The sequence below is a fragment of the Neoarius graeffei genome, chromosome 13 (assembly GCF_027579695.1).
Source record: "Neoarius graeffei isolate fNeoGra1 chromosome 13, fNeoGra1.pri, whole genome shotgun sequence".
Lineage (NCBI taxonomy): Eukaryota > Metazoa > Chordata > Actinopteri > Siluriformes > Ariidae > Neoarius > Neoarius graeffei.
Window position 1 is genome coordinate 63,008,508 of NC_083581.1, and position 14,525 is coordinate 63,023,032.

General features: G+C 44.5%; 1 protein-coding gene across 3 annotated transcripts in view; it reads left to right on the forward strand.

Annotated features, from left to right (window-relative positions):
- Positions 1-14,525, forward strand: part of klhl17 (kelch-like family member 17) — a 78,736-nt gene that overhangs the window by 52,535 nt on the left and 11,676 nt on the right. For all 3 annotated transcript variants that reach the window (XM_060938307.1, XM_060938308.1, XM_060938309.1), the window contains 7 exons: positions 4,517-4,633; positions 4,804-5,017; positions 5,111-5,255; positions 5,448-5,615; positions 7,425-7,513; positions 13,474-13,547; positions 13,955-14,136. In XM_060938307.1, coding sequence (XP_060794290.1) covers positions 4,517-4,633; positions 4,804-5,017; positions 5,111-5,255; positions 5,448-5,615; positions 7,425-7,513; positions 13,474-13,547; positions 13,955-14,136 — 989 coding nt within the window. The remainder of the gene's footprint in view (positions 1-4,516; positions 4,634-4,803; positions 5,018-5,110; positions 5,256-5,447; positions 5,616-7,424; positions 7,514-13,473; positions 13,548-13,954; positions 14,137-14,525) is intronic.

The window sequence follows — 14,525 nt, forward strand, 5'->3', positions numbered from 1 at the left end:
ACTAAGAGGCTGCTATCCAAGAAATAACCCTCTGCTCCAAAATTGACACCTTCAAGCTTAACTAAAGTTTGAAGCCGACCACACAGACAAAGAACAAGCCTTCTGGAGGATAGCTGTGTGGTCAGATCAGACAAAGATTGAGTTGTTTGGCCACAATGACCACCATGTACAGAGGGACACTGTACCAGCTGGTGGTGGTGGAAGGATCATCATGCTCTGGGGCTGTTTTGCTGCCAGTGGAACTGGTTCATTGCACAAAGTGGATGGAATAATGAAGAAGGAGGACTACCTCAGAATTCTTCAGCATAAACCATCAGAAACTTGAACATGACTTGGAACTTGGGAGTTACAACAGGACAATGAACCCAAACACGCATCAGAGCTGGTTGTGGAGGATAAAGCAGGCTGACATTAAGCTTAAAACAAGTCCTGACTTCAACTCTGTTGAAAATATATGGACCGTGCTTATAAGTCGAGTCCATGGCAAGAAAAAAAAATTTAATTGAACTCTACCAATTCTACCATGAAGAGCCATGAAATATCCAGCAAGAATTCTGCCAGAAGCTTGTTCATGGTAAACAAAAATGTTTGGTCAAGGTAAATCTTGCGAAGCAACATTTTACCCAAATATTAGGTGTGCTGTATGTATATTTTTTTGACTCTGTATATATAATTTTAACCCTGTGTTGATTTCAGGAAACCCAAAGAAAATTAAAACTTGTGCACCGAATTCTAGTGTTTTTTTAATTAAAGATGTATGCTGTACAATCATTCTACCACAGAAAAAGAACAGCTCAAAGAAATTATTGAAAGCCCAAATACTGCCATGACATTCATATTTGGCGGCACGGTGGTGTAGTGGTTAGTGCTGTCGCCTCACAGCAAGAAGGTCCGGGTTCGAGCCCCGTGGCCGGCGAGGGCCTTTCTGTGCGGAGTTTGCATGTTCTCCCCGTGTCCGTGTGGGTTTCCTCCGGGTGCTCCGGTTTCCCCCACAGTCCAAAGACATGCAGGTTAGGTTAACTGGTGACTCTAAATTGACCGTAGGTGTGAATGTGAGTGTGAATGGTTGTCTGTGTCTATGTGCCAGCCCTGTGATGACCTGGTGACTTGTCCAGGGTGTACCCCGCCTTTCGCCCGTAGTCAGCTGGGATAGGCTCCAGCTTGCCTGCGACCCTGTAGAACAGGATAAAGCGGCTAGAGATAATGAGATGAGATGAAGACATTCATATCCAAGATGGCATTCATGTCACTGTATGTAAACTTCTAACCACAACTGTAGCCATTAGGAGATGGGTAAGTGTGCCAAGAAAACATTCCCCACACCAGTACACCACCTCCACCAGCCTGGACTGTTGACACAAGGCAGGTTGGGTCTATAGATTTATAATTTTGGTGATAAATGCTTCCCATATACCAGCTTATTATCAGATCTGTCGAAGTCCTAACATGATACAGGTTTATTGGATCTTTATAGTTAAAAGCAAGCACCCCAAGTGTAGGATTACATACTGGAACTATTCCACTAGAGACCAGTTTCTCGTAATTTCATATACTCAGGTTATTTCTTGCATTATGATGATGCAACTGTTCTCTGTGAGCCCACTAAGGCTGGTTTCAGAATGACTCACAAACGTGGCTGCATGTACTCGTGTTACCGGGCCATCAGTCTTTTTGGAAAGTATCAGAAGACAAAATCAATATTTCTTAGCATCCAGTCTGTCCCTTATTTCCTCTTGCTTGTCTTGCTAATCCTTAAACAGCTTCTTGAGAACCTTTTTACCTTGGCTCCTTGTCCGCCAGTTTCTCTTCCTCCTTTTTGCCTTGGCCCTTTTTCAACTGGTCTTGGGATTCTCTCTGCGTCAGGGACTAAAGGCAGATTGATAATAACATTGTGTGCCGCAGCAGAAATCAAGGTTCATCAGACAAGGTTACACTTTTACAGTCTTGAAGTGCTCAGTTTTGGTGAGGCTGTGCCCACTGCAGCATCCACTTTCTGTTCTTGGCTGCTTGTTTTCTGCTACTGTAGCCCAGGTTCAACCTGTTGTGCATTCTGAAATGCTTTTCAGCTCACCATGATTGTATAGAATGTTTGAGTTACTGCAGCCTTTCTGTAAGCTCGAACCTGTCTGCCCATTCTCCGTTGACCTTTCTCATCAGTAAAGCGTTTCCATCCACAGAACTGCCGCTCGGAGGATGTTTTTTCTTTATTGCACCATTCTGAGTAAACACTAGAAACTGCTGTTCGGCAGCCGAGTAGAAATACTCAAACTACCCTGTCTGGCACCAGCGATCATGGTCAAAATCATCGGGATCCCCAATCTGATAGTTGATCTGAACTACAGTATACTCAAAGCTGTTGGTCCATATATGCATGGTTTTATACATTGCACCATTGCTGCACGATTGTTTGATACTGTATACTGTTTATTGGTATCTTTTTGGCGGCATGGTGGTGTAGTGGTTAGCACTCTCACCTCACAGCAAGAAGGTTCTGGGTTCGAGTCCAGCGGTCGACAATGGCCTTTCTTTGCGGAGTTTGCATGTGCTCCCCGTGTCAGCGTGGGTTTCCTCTGGGTGCTCCGGTTTCCCCCACAGTCCAAAGACATGTAGTTAGGTTAACTGTCTACTCTAAATTGTCCTTAAATGTGAATGGGTGAGAGGAGAAAACCTTTATAATAATCCAGTAGAAGGCAACGGGAAACCACTACTGTAATGTTCCCTAGACACTTTGATGGCTGAAGCCGTCAGAGCGTCCACGTCACTGTAGTGGTATGCCAAAATGGATGGATGGTATCTTTTTGTTCTTCCATACCATCAGTGGATATGCACAAACTAGAGAAAACGCTATACTTAATAGCCGAATGTACATTGTGTGGACTGTGCTGTTATAAATAACTACCAAATAAATGTCCATTAGATTAAATTAAAAGTTGTAAATTGAACATTAATGACTGTAGAGATGTGTATAGTGTGTATTTTGAAAGACACTCGATGATTAACTGATTTATGTAGATTTAGGCCATTATTAAAAAATGTTCTGTTTCCGGTCCACCGGCTGGGTGAGTGCCGTTTGTGCGGTTGAAATTTTTTTTTTTAACGCCGTTTTTTCGACATTTTTTTCGGGTTCGTAAATCTAAAATTTATATTCTATTCCGCGCAGAATATAGAATCGAATCAGCTCTGCGCATGCGCCGTGCGGCACAAAAAAATGGCAGCCACCATGAAGGAAGGAGATCCGGAGTTTTCAAACATTTGCTTAAGTGTGAAATCGCAAAATGGTATTCTACCGAACAACAAAATAGTAAAGATTCAGAAAAACAAATCATTCAGTGATCATTTTAATAGTGTAATTTCATCAGAACTAGGCCTAACGGTCGATTCAGAACTACAAAAAGTCTGTGTTTTTGTACAGGTTTCAGTTGCTTAAACTGTCATATTTTATTAAATGTGTCTGCTTTTGTAATAAAAAAGTACTGAAAGAAAACGCAAACACAGCATTGCGATTTCTTATCCATCCATATATATATATATATATATATATATATATATATATATATATATATATTAGTGCTGTCAAGCGATTAAAATATTTAATCGCGATTAATGTCACGACTGTCATAGTTAACTCGCGATTAATCGCAATTTAATCACGCACTTTTGTCACATGAAAAACCATTGTAATTCTCTTATCAGCATAAAAAAGTGAATGGGCTTGCTCACCGTTCGAACTACAGGGGTACTCGGGGGATCCGAAATCCCCTGAAACAGACATGAGATCCCTTGAAAACATGATTTGGGAAATGTTGGGGGGTCTCTAAAATATTGGCAAAATGATGTTTATTGACATAGCAATCGTGTGTAACGGGAAGCATTTGCATATCCGAAGTGAGCTCGCGATGGAGATCCGCGCTCTGAGACAAGCGCAAGCACCCCCCCCCAAGGGAAAAAAAGGGACCCCCCCCCGAAAATATCGGCATAGTTCGAACACTGGTTGTACCAGTGTTTTTTGTTTTTTTTTATTGCAGAGCATAACACGTCTTGTCACAGCCACTGCAAAGTTGGGCTGGAGCCGCCGATGGGAAAACGAAACCTAAGCCGAGCACCGTGGCTCTTCGGGGGAGGGCAGAGGACTCTGGCTGTGCGGGGCGTGGCATTACAGTCTAGCTGCTATCGTTTTTCTAAGCAAAGTCTCTGTTCCAAGTTCCTGGCAGTTTCAAAAGCTTATGAAAAACCTACATCATGTCACAGAGCGTTAATCTCGCGATAAAAAAATTATCGCCGTTAAAATTGAGTCAAGTTAACGCGTTAATAACGCGACATTTTTGACAGCACTAATATATATATAAATAAAAATCCCTCTCTCCCTACTGAAAATTTTTTTGCTCACCCGGTGGACAGGAAACGGATTTTTTTTTAAGGATGGCCTTAGATATTTTCCCATTATCAAATTATTTTTGTGCATATGCAAGTGTCATATAAGCAAAATTGAAAATATATACATGTGGGTGTGTTGCAGGTGCTGGATCTTATCTCTAGTGACAATTTGAATGTTCCATCAGAGGAGGAAGTGTACAGGGCCGTATTGAGCTGGGTCAAACACGATATTGATGGGCGGAGACAGCATGTACCCAGAGTGAGTCTGTTCCTGCTTGTCAAGTATACAGTACTTTATATGTGTACAGCGCTCGCTCTCTCTCTCTCTCATATATATAAAACCTATTGCTCAGTCATCCATTCTCTGGGTCCCTCCCTCTGATACCCTGTCTGCTTCAATCTCACACCCTTGGCAATGTTCTCCTCCAGCTGATGAAGTGTGTGCGTCTGCCGTTGCTGACGCGGGACTTCCTGATGAGTAACGTGGACACGGAGCTGCTGGTGCGCCACCACTCGGAGTGTAAAGATCTGCTGATAGAGGCGCTGAAGTATCACCTGATGCCCGAGCAAAGGGGTGTGCTGAGTAATTGTCGCACTCGGCCCCGTCGCTGTGAGGGTGCCAGTCCTGTGCTGTTTGCTGTGGGTCAGTACATCAAGATGATACATTTTCAGTATGTTGATGAGAAGCCGGTTTCTAATTGATATCATTTAAGCAATCTGTTGTGATGTCTTTCAGGTGGTGGCAGTCTCTTTGCTATACATGGAGACTGTGAGGCCTACGACACCAGGACAGACCGCTGGCACATGGTGGCATCTATGTCTACACGACGAGCCCGAGTCGGAGTTGCTGCTATTGGGAATAAGTTGTATGCTGTGGGCGGGTAAGGAGCCTCTTAGCCCTATTTCTGGTATCTCTGTTATTCTTGGAGTACATGCACCTGAGCTTGTGTTAACACATCAGTGGCTTTCTAAGAAATTTTGAAAATTCAAATGAATAACAAGTCACGAATTAATTGTCTGGCTCTTTCCTCCTGATGTAAATTCTGGTTTAAGCTTTAATTTCTGGATTCCAGGTATGATGGCACATCTGACTTGGCCACTGTTGAGTCATATGATCCTGTGACCAATGGTTGGCAGCCAGAAGTGTCTATGGGAACCAGGAGGAGCTGTCTGGGTGTGGCAGTGCTTCATGGTCTGCTCTATGCAGCTGGAGGCTATGATGGTGCCTCCTGTCTTAACAGGTAAGATATTTTCAAGGGTTGGAAAGAAAAACAGTAGGTAATAAACCATACAAATAAACCTCCTTTTCAAGGAATGTCAGTCTTTTTCTTTGGACATTGTTTTTTTTCCCCCACTTGTGAGATTGATGTGCATAGGTTAAACCGACAGGGTTAAGGGCCTTGCCCAAGGGCCCAACAGTAACCCAGAGCCTTCACATGGAATTTAATCCAGGAATCTCAATACTGTATTTGTAATTAATAAGAGATAGAGATTCCCTAAAAGAATATTACCACCCTATACTTCAGAGGACAATACTTTTTTTCTTTCTTTATTAAAATAATTTCAATTTTGCAATCTCTCTTTTTTTTTATTTGCTTATTTATAATATTTGTAATAGAAAACAGGCCCAGCTAACCCATTGCATAATATACTATAAATAGGTTTCATATGACTTCATGAAATGAAATGCTGTTAAATGTTTTGAAACAGAACTTGAACATTAAATACAATAAAAGCCATATATACTGTATGCCCATGATCAGGCTCCCCTAGCCTCACATACATTTTAATATTCTATAGTTTAAATAGTCTTTACTGAGAATTCCTGTTCTGCTGAACATAATATCGACATGAAATGCTTTGGGTGACCATTTTAAATGATATGTTTTGGCCAGGAGTTTCCAGTTATGGTCCTTTTGCAGCGTTTCTCTGATGTACTAAACTGAACTCGCTAAATATTGTTAGATAACATAAGCAACCATCTTCCAATTTTACCCTTAATGTACACTACTATATGGCTCAAGATTTGTTGACACCTGACCATCAAACCTGCATGTGGGCCTTCTCTAATCTGTTGCCATGAAGTTGGAAGCATACAATTGTACTGGATGTCTTTTTTTTTAATGCTGTGGCATTACAATTTCCCTTCACTGGAGCTAAGAGGCCCAAACCTGTTCCAGCATGACAGTGCATCAGTACACAAATCAAGGTCCATGAAGACAAGGTTGGAGTGGAAGAACTCAAGTGGTTTGCACAGAGCCCTGACCTCAACCCCACTGAACACTTTTGGGATGAACTGGAGCACTGACTGCACCCTCCTTTCCCAACATCAGTGAACAATTTCACAAATGAATGGGCAAATCCCCACAGCTGTGTTCCAAAATTGAGAGGAAAGCCTTCCCTGAAGAGTGAAGCCGAAGAGTTATTGCAAGCCACACTGACATCAAGTTTGAAGTATGTAGACTGTACAATGATAACACCGACTGAAATGTAGGCTACGACACATCAGCGTACATCATCCATCTGTGCTGCTACAGTGGTAAACAATGAAGCTAAACAAGAATGTTTTTTTTTTTTGCCAGTGTTGCATTGATCAATGCATTATTTCATGCTGAAATGCTATTGTTGGTTAGTAGACATAAGCTGTAGCAGCAGTCACATTGTCAGGTGGTTATTCTAAATTTCTGACACTGTCAGAATTTTGTCCCAGGCTTTGGTTTTTTTTTTTGGCAAGACCGTGTCAATGGCCATCTTTGAACCTCTTTCTCAATGTGACATGGGACCACCATTTTGGAGCCATGACCAAACATAATGCCACGTTTCTTTAACACTGGCCATCTTTCATCTAGGACAGCCCAAAATCGCATAGTGCCATAAATCAGAAATGGGATGTAGAAAAAGCACATATGGGTGTGATGGGCAAGTGTGCATAAACTTTTGGCCGTATAATCTATCAGTGCTTTTAAAGAAATAGATTGTTTTTCCTTTGCTGTATCCCCTAACATTTTATTGCCATTATAAACGCTTGCTTTTCTTCTTTTATCCTCTAGTGCAGAAAGGTATGACCCATTAACTGGCACCTGGACCTCCATTGCTGCCATGAGCACCAGGAGAAGATATGTGAGAGTGGCTACACTGGGTGAGCTTTTCTTTGGAATCCTGTCTGTGTAACCTACCGCAGAATGATTTCATGACTATGCTTGTGAATGATGACACTTAGGATCATCAGAGTTCCTACAAATAGGACTGATTCATTTGGCAAGAAAAGACCTGTAATTTGTAATACAGTAGGTTTCACAAGTTTTATTTCTTTTCTGAAGTGCCTGCTATCTGCTAGTGCCGAAAACAACGTTACATTTTTACTTTTTAGCAGAGGTGGACAAAGTACCCAACTTCATTACTTAAGTCAAAGTACAGATCCCACTGGTCAAATGTTACTCTGATACAAATGAAAGTTGTCCAGTCGAATTTTTACTTAAGTTAAAGTACTAAAGTACTTGCTTTTAAAAACACTTAAGTATTAAAAGTACATTTTCCGTTAACGCATCGTTGTATTATTGCCACAACGCTTACAATACAGCATGCCGCTACCAAGGACAGAAATATGAATTCACAAAATGAACGCATGCTGTGCCATCATGGTGGTTTAATATTAAGCTACTGTAGCTAGTCAGTGAAACTCCACCTGACACTAGCAAACTCTTTTCAAACTTGAAATCATATTGCGTAGGTAACGCTACTAGAAAATAAAGATTTCTACATTCTGTTTATTTGGCAAGATTATGCTAAAACATCGTCGGCTCTTCAACTGTCACATCCGGCAGAACTTCAACTGCATACCGGGGAGGATGGGGACATTGAGTCCAAGTGGACCATGTTCCGCACCTCCATTGCTGAGGCAGCCGTGCAGAGCTGTGGCTGCAAGGTTGTTGGTGCCTGTTGTGACGGTAATCCCCGAACCCGCTGGTGGACACCTGTGGTGAGGGGAGCCGTCAAGCTGAAGAAGGAGTCCTACTGGGCTTGGTTAGCCTGTGGGTCTCCAGAGGCAGCTGACAGATACCGATGGGCCAAGCAGAATGCGGCTCTGGCAGTCACTGAAGCAAAAACTTGGGTGTGGGAGGAGTTCGGAGAGGCCATGGAAAGTGACTTTCGGTCGGCCTCGAAGAGATTCTGGCAAACTTTCCGATGGTTCAGGAAAGGAAAACAGTGCTCTGTCCCTACTGTTTACAGCAAGGATGGAGTGCTGTTGACCTCAACTGGGGACATCATCCAGTGGTGGAAGGAATACTTTGAGGATCTCCTCAATCCCACCTTCATATTGTCTGAGGAGGACGCAGAGTCTGAGGATGCTTGGGAGGACTCGCCCATCAAAGGGGCTGAGCTTGCTGAGGTGGTTAAAAAGCTCCTCGGTGGCCGGGCTCCGGGGGTGGATGAGATTCGTCCTGAGTTCCTGAAAGCACTGGATGTTGTTGGGCTGTCTTGGCTGACAGGCCTCTTCAACATTGCGTGGAGGTCAGGGACAGTGCCTCTGGATTGGCAGACTGAGGTGGTGGTCCCCCTTTTTAAAAAGGGGGACCGGAGAGTGTGTTCCAACTATAGACCCTTTTCAGTCACATGACCTTCGTAAACGCGACCACCATTTTGGACATGTAGCAGACTTCGGCTCGAATTGGTTTGAATGCGAGGAAGGCGACAAACGGAGAACATACAAGAAAAAGGAGCGAGATGCAGAAAACACCTTCGCTATCCAGCGACGTAGGGCATTTACAGGGCGAGCAGAGGGAGAAATAACAGTAACGACACATTAGCAACGCCGTACAGAAATAACGGTTTATGGCACAGACCCTTTCGGTTCTCGCTCATCTAGCTGCTACAATGACTGCTTAGACTGCAACAATAATACCTAACACACATTTAAGTATCCGTCGTAAAGACGTGAAACTCGTCGAGTGACGAGTGTGTTCATTGATAAGCTAACACAATCTAAAAGTAGACATACCATCACACTGCCCTGGCGCTGTGTACAGTTTACCTTCTATGGTTTGTGCACTCACTATTTGCCATTACTTTCTCCAACCGCTGTTAGAGATTACAGGGAACGGCCTGGATTTAAGAGACAAATACATGTTCCTCTTGCTTTGAACACTTAGCCCATGTTTACATTAGACCGTATCAGCGGATCATCAGATTAACGTTTTTAAAAGCGATTAGTGTGCACACAGCAGCACCAATACACGATTCGTCTGCACACAGCAACACCAATACACGGATACGCTCGGCTCCACAGGCATCCTGTGCTCCAAATCACTCCGCCCTGAACAGCGAGTGCCCTCTGGAGGGTGCGCACTCCGGCCCTGCGCAGCTCACACAGCGCGCGAGTGAAGTGCACGAGCCACGATTCGGGACTGAGCCGCTGTGTGTATGATCCCAGCGCAGATCACTTACCACTCGCAAGTGGAAGGATGGCAAGCCTAAAGACAATCGTTTTTTTTTTGTTACATAGTCAAGAGAGGTGTCGGATCACTGGATCCAGTGTAAATAGCTGCCGGAGCCAACGCCCGAGGTTCCGGAGCGCGCTCCGGCTTGCTCCCCCTCAAATTAAGCGCTGTTTGTAGAACACTGCCTCTGATCTGTCCTACAGTCTACCAACAGCAAAGGAACACAACGCTAGCTAATGTCGTTAGCTAATAGCTACTACAGAAGAACAAAGAGGTTACAATGGGTTATTTTAGCCTATTTGGTTACACACTCGCCGCCACAGAATGTTAATAGCAATGTAATGCCTTTTCTGGCTAATTTTATTCGTCTTACCTCCAACAAAGTGGTCACTACACAAGCGCTGGTATGCCGAGGGCTGCCAATCTGTTTATGGCCGCTATCCATCTTCTCCGTCGGGATCCGATAAAATGATAACCCTTGCCTTGTTTGTTGATGGTTACTACATCCAGGTGCACAACAATATAGTGGCATGATGGAAGTCTTGCTGAAAATAAACGCTTTCTTTGCTGCCGTTCCTCAATGCTGGCTGTGGTAAACTACTGGTAGTACATGTCCAAAATGGCGGCCGCGTTTGTCGTGACGTCACGTGAAAAGGGTCCATAGGGGGATCACACTTCTCAGCCTCCCTGGGAAAGCCTATGCTGGGGTGCTGGAGAGGAGAGTCCGGTCGATAGTCGAACCTCGGATTCAGGAGGAACAATGCGGTTTTCGTCCTGGCCGTGGAACAATGGACCAGCTCTTTACCCTTGCAAGGGTACTGGAGGGTGCATGGGAGTTTGCCCAATTGGTCTACATGTGTTTTGTGGACCTGGAGAAGGCTTATGACTGTGTCCCTTGTGGCGCCCTGTGGGGGGTGCTTTGGGAGTTATGGGGCTCAGGGCCCACTACTGCAGGCCATTCATACCCCTTTTTCACCAAATCAGAAAATTGTCTTTCCTCTGGCCCAGCAAAGAGCTGGTGCTAGCCTGGAACCAGTTTTTCAGGCCCCAGAGCCAGTTCTTTGTCAGTGGAAACAGAAAACCCGGTTCCAAACTAAGCACTAGCCCCGAACCAGCCCTGGAAATGCTTTGGTGGAAAAGGGGCAATAGTCCCTGTATGACCGGAGCAGGAGTTTGGTTTGCATGCCGGCAGTAAGTTGGACTCGTTCCCGGTGCATGTTGGACTCCACCAGGGCTGTGCTTTATCACCGGTTCTGTTCATAACTTTTATGGACAGAATTTCTAGGCTCAGCCAAGGGGCAGAGGGTGTCTGGTTTGGTGACATCAGGATCATGTCTCTGCTTTTTGTGGATGATGTGGTCCTGTTGGCTTCATCAATCTGTGACTTACAGCATGCGCTGGGACGGTTTGCAGCCGACTGCGAAGCGGCTGGGATGAGGATCAGCACCTCCAAGTCTGTGGCCATGGCGTTCAGCCGGAAACGGGTGGAGTGCCTACTCCAGGTCAGGAGGGAGTCGCTACCTAAAGTGGAGAAGTTTAAGTATCTCAGGGTTTTGTTCATGAGTGAGGGTAAGGGGGAGCAGGAGTTGGACAGAAGGATCGGGTCAGCGTCAACAGTGATGCGGACGCTAAACCAGTCTGTTGTGGTAAAGAGAGAGCTGAGCCAAAAGGCAAAGCTCTCAATTTACTGGTCCATCTACGTTCGCACTCTCACCTATGGTCACGAGCTATGGGTAGTGACCAAAAGAATGAGATCGCGGTTACAAGCAGTAGAAATGAGTTTTCTCTGCAGGGTGGCTGGGCTCTTCCTTAGAGACAGGGTGAGAAGCTTGGTCATTCGGGAGAGACTTGGAGTAGAACCGCTGCTCCTCCACATCGAAAGGAGTCAGTTGAGGTGGTTCGGGCACCTTGTTAGGATGCCTCCTGGACGCCTCCCAAGGGAGGTTTTCTGGGCATGCCCCACCAAGAGGAGACCCCGGGGCAGATCCAGGAGACGCTGGAGAGATCACATCTCTCGACTGGCCTGGGAACGCCTCGGTATTCCCCCGGAAGAGCTGGTGGAGGTGGCCAATGAGAGGGAAGTCTGGGCTGCTCTTCTTAGGCTGCTACCCCTGCGACCTGGATCCGGATAAGTGGTAGAAGATGGATGGATGGATGGATGGATGGATGGATGGATGGATATGCTAAAACATATTTCTGAAAGGACTTCAGATAAGTTAACGTTATTCATCTTAGCGTAACTCTGTTTTTACATGCTAACTAACAGTGTCCAAGTTAACTAGCTATGTATTAACGTTAGCCGTGGACAAGGTGATGGCAACTTGGCGGGAAAATCTATAGAAAGTCATTTGACTAATAAAACTGCATGGCTATTGCAACATTATCGCTAGCTCTAAAAGCATAGACAACTTTGTTTTTGTAGGCCGTGGTGTGGTTCGTTTTCAGCAAACAAAGCAAACATTTAAAACGAAATGCATCTTTAATCCTTTCAGAAAACTGAAACATGGGTTCTGTTTAAAGCCATGGGTGCGTACGTTCTCCAGAAGAACTGCCTCCTTCCATTCTGCCATCAACTGATCATGTTAAATAATGCTGCAGAGAAATAAGTGAACTTGAATGTGACGTGACCCTAGTGATTACTGATAGGCTGTCAGTGTCACCTGAGAAAAAAAACAATCACGTTTTGGAAAATAAAATAAACAGCCACTTCATAGTAACAAGTAACAAGGACCTTGATAGAAATGTAGTGACGTGAAAAGTAAGATATTTGTCTTTCTGTCATAGTCCTACCTGTAGGCTTCTCTCTTCAGGTAACATCTCCACTCAGCATTACCGGCCACGCCCGCACTCACTTCCTCTTATTATCTTTCAGTGACTGTCATTGGCTGTCACCGATCACCTGCTTCCCCCCTGTGTGTATTTAAGCTGCAGTCCTCCCAAGCTTCTGTGTCAGATCGTCTGCAACTCTCAGCCTGATAACCTGCTCTGTGTTCCTACTACTCTGACTCCTGAAATTATCCTGTTCCGTCTGACTCTGTCTGCTCTCCAGCCCCGGTAACCTGATCTGCCTTCTGTTCTGTCGACTCTGCCTCTTGCCTGCCTCTCCTGTACCTTCGCCTGATCTCCAGCTCGCTTAGCCCTGCTGCTCGCCTGCCTCTCCATCTGCCTGGTCCTGCTCTCTAACTCCTGCCTGCTGAGGTACTGCTTGCTGGGAGACTGCCTAAAACCCAAGCACTGTCAGCCTACAGCCACACCTCTCTGACTACGCCTGATCCCGTCAGATCTCAGCTGCTAAGCAGGGTCGGGTCTGGTCAGTACTTGGATGGGAGACCTCAGACGCCACCACCAGCCATCCCTGCCTCTCGGTTCTCCTGCCACTGGACTTCACCCACACACATTCTCCCAACTCCCTTTTCCCCTGTTATTAATAAACTGTGGTTTGAGCGCATTTGATCTCCTCTCCTGTTTGGCCTCTGACACTTTCAAATGTAGTGAGGTTAAAGTCACAAGTTTCCCAAAAAAATAATACTCAAAGTACAGATACTCAAAAAGTGTACTTGCGTACAGTACTCAAGTAAATGTACTTTGTTACTGTCCACCTCTGCTTTTTAGTACCTTTTTTTGTTACTCCCATTAACAGTATAACTGTCTCTGTTTTCAGATGGCAGTCTGTATGCAGTTGGTGGATACGATAGCTCCTCACACCTAGCCACAGTAGAGAAATATGATCCACAGGTACTTTATACTAAGTTTTGCAGTAAAACTCAATAAAGTTATGAAGCTATTCTGCTATCATAAAAAATATACAATTTATTTTGATATCAGGTTTCAGTTTTAAGATTTATAAGGAAAGAGGTTTTAATTTTCCAAATGTTTCTACTGTATTCGGGTAATTTTAAGATATCTTCCATATAATGGATCTAGCTAGCGACTTTGAATTTTATTTATATTTTTCTAGCCCAGAAATTAGCTCCACCCTCAGTTGGAAGAGAGCTGCTCTGCACTGGTTATTTTCCTAAGTAGTTTCACTAAGGGGTTTGGGAAAGTCCATGTTTTTGTTGCAATTGCAGTTCACCTCACAGGTAGCAGGGGTTTTACCCCCAAAGCCACTCATCATTGCCATGCTATTTTTCTGTCCATAGAGTAATGCATGGACTGCCATAGCCAACATGCTAAGCCGCAGGAGCAGTGCTGGCGTTGCAGTATTGGAGGGAATGCTCTATGTTGCTGGAGGAAATGACGGAACCAGCTGCCTGAATTCAGTGGAGCGGTACAACCCCAAAACCAACACATGGGAAGGCGTGGCACCAATGAACATCCGCAGGTAAGCAGCTGCAAGTGTGGGCACTGGATGTAGTGCTCCTTGAAAAAATCAGTTGCACTTAAAGGAAAAGAAAGCACATGGTTATATGAAGATAGATTATGATATAAACTAACGATTCATGCAAATAATTGAAAATAAGGAGTTCACACAACTAAGATATCCATCTCCGAAAGTCACTTTCTATGCAGAATTCCCCCATCATTGACGATTTCATAAATGCCGCCATTGAAAATTATTTTAACTAATCAGAAAAATCCCCCACACCGATCGTTTGCTTCAATGCTCTGACGTCACTTGGGCGCAACACATGGAATCTCCATGTGGCGACTAAGACTTGATGCATTGGGATTGTAGGCCATTACATCAGCTGTTGTTTTCACCATTTTCCT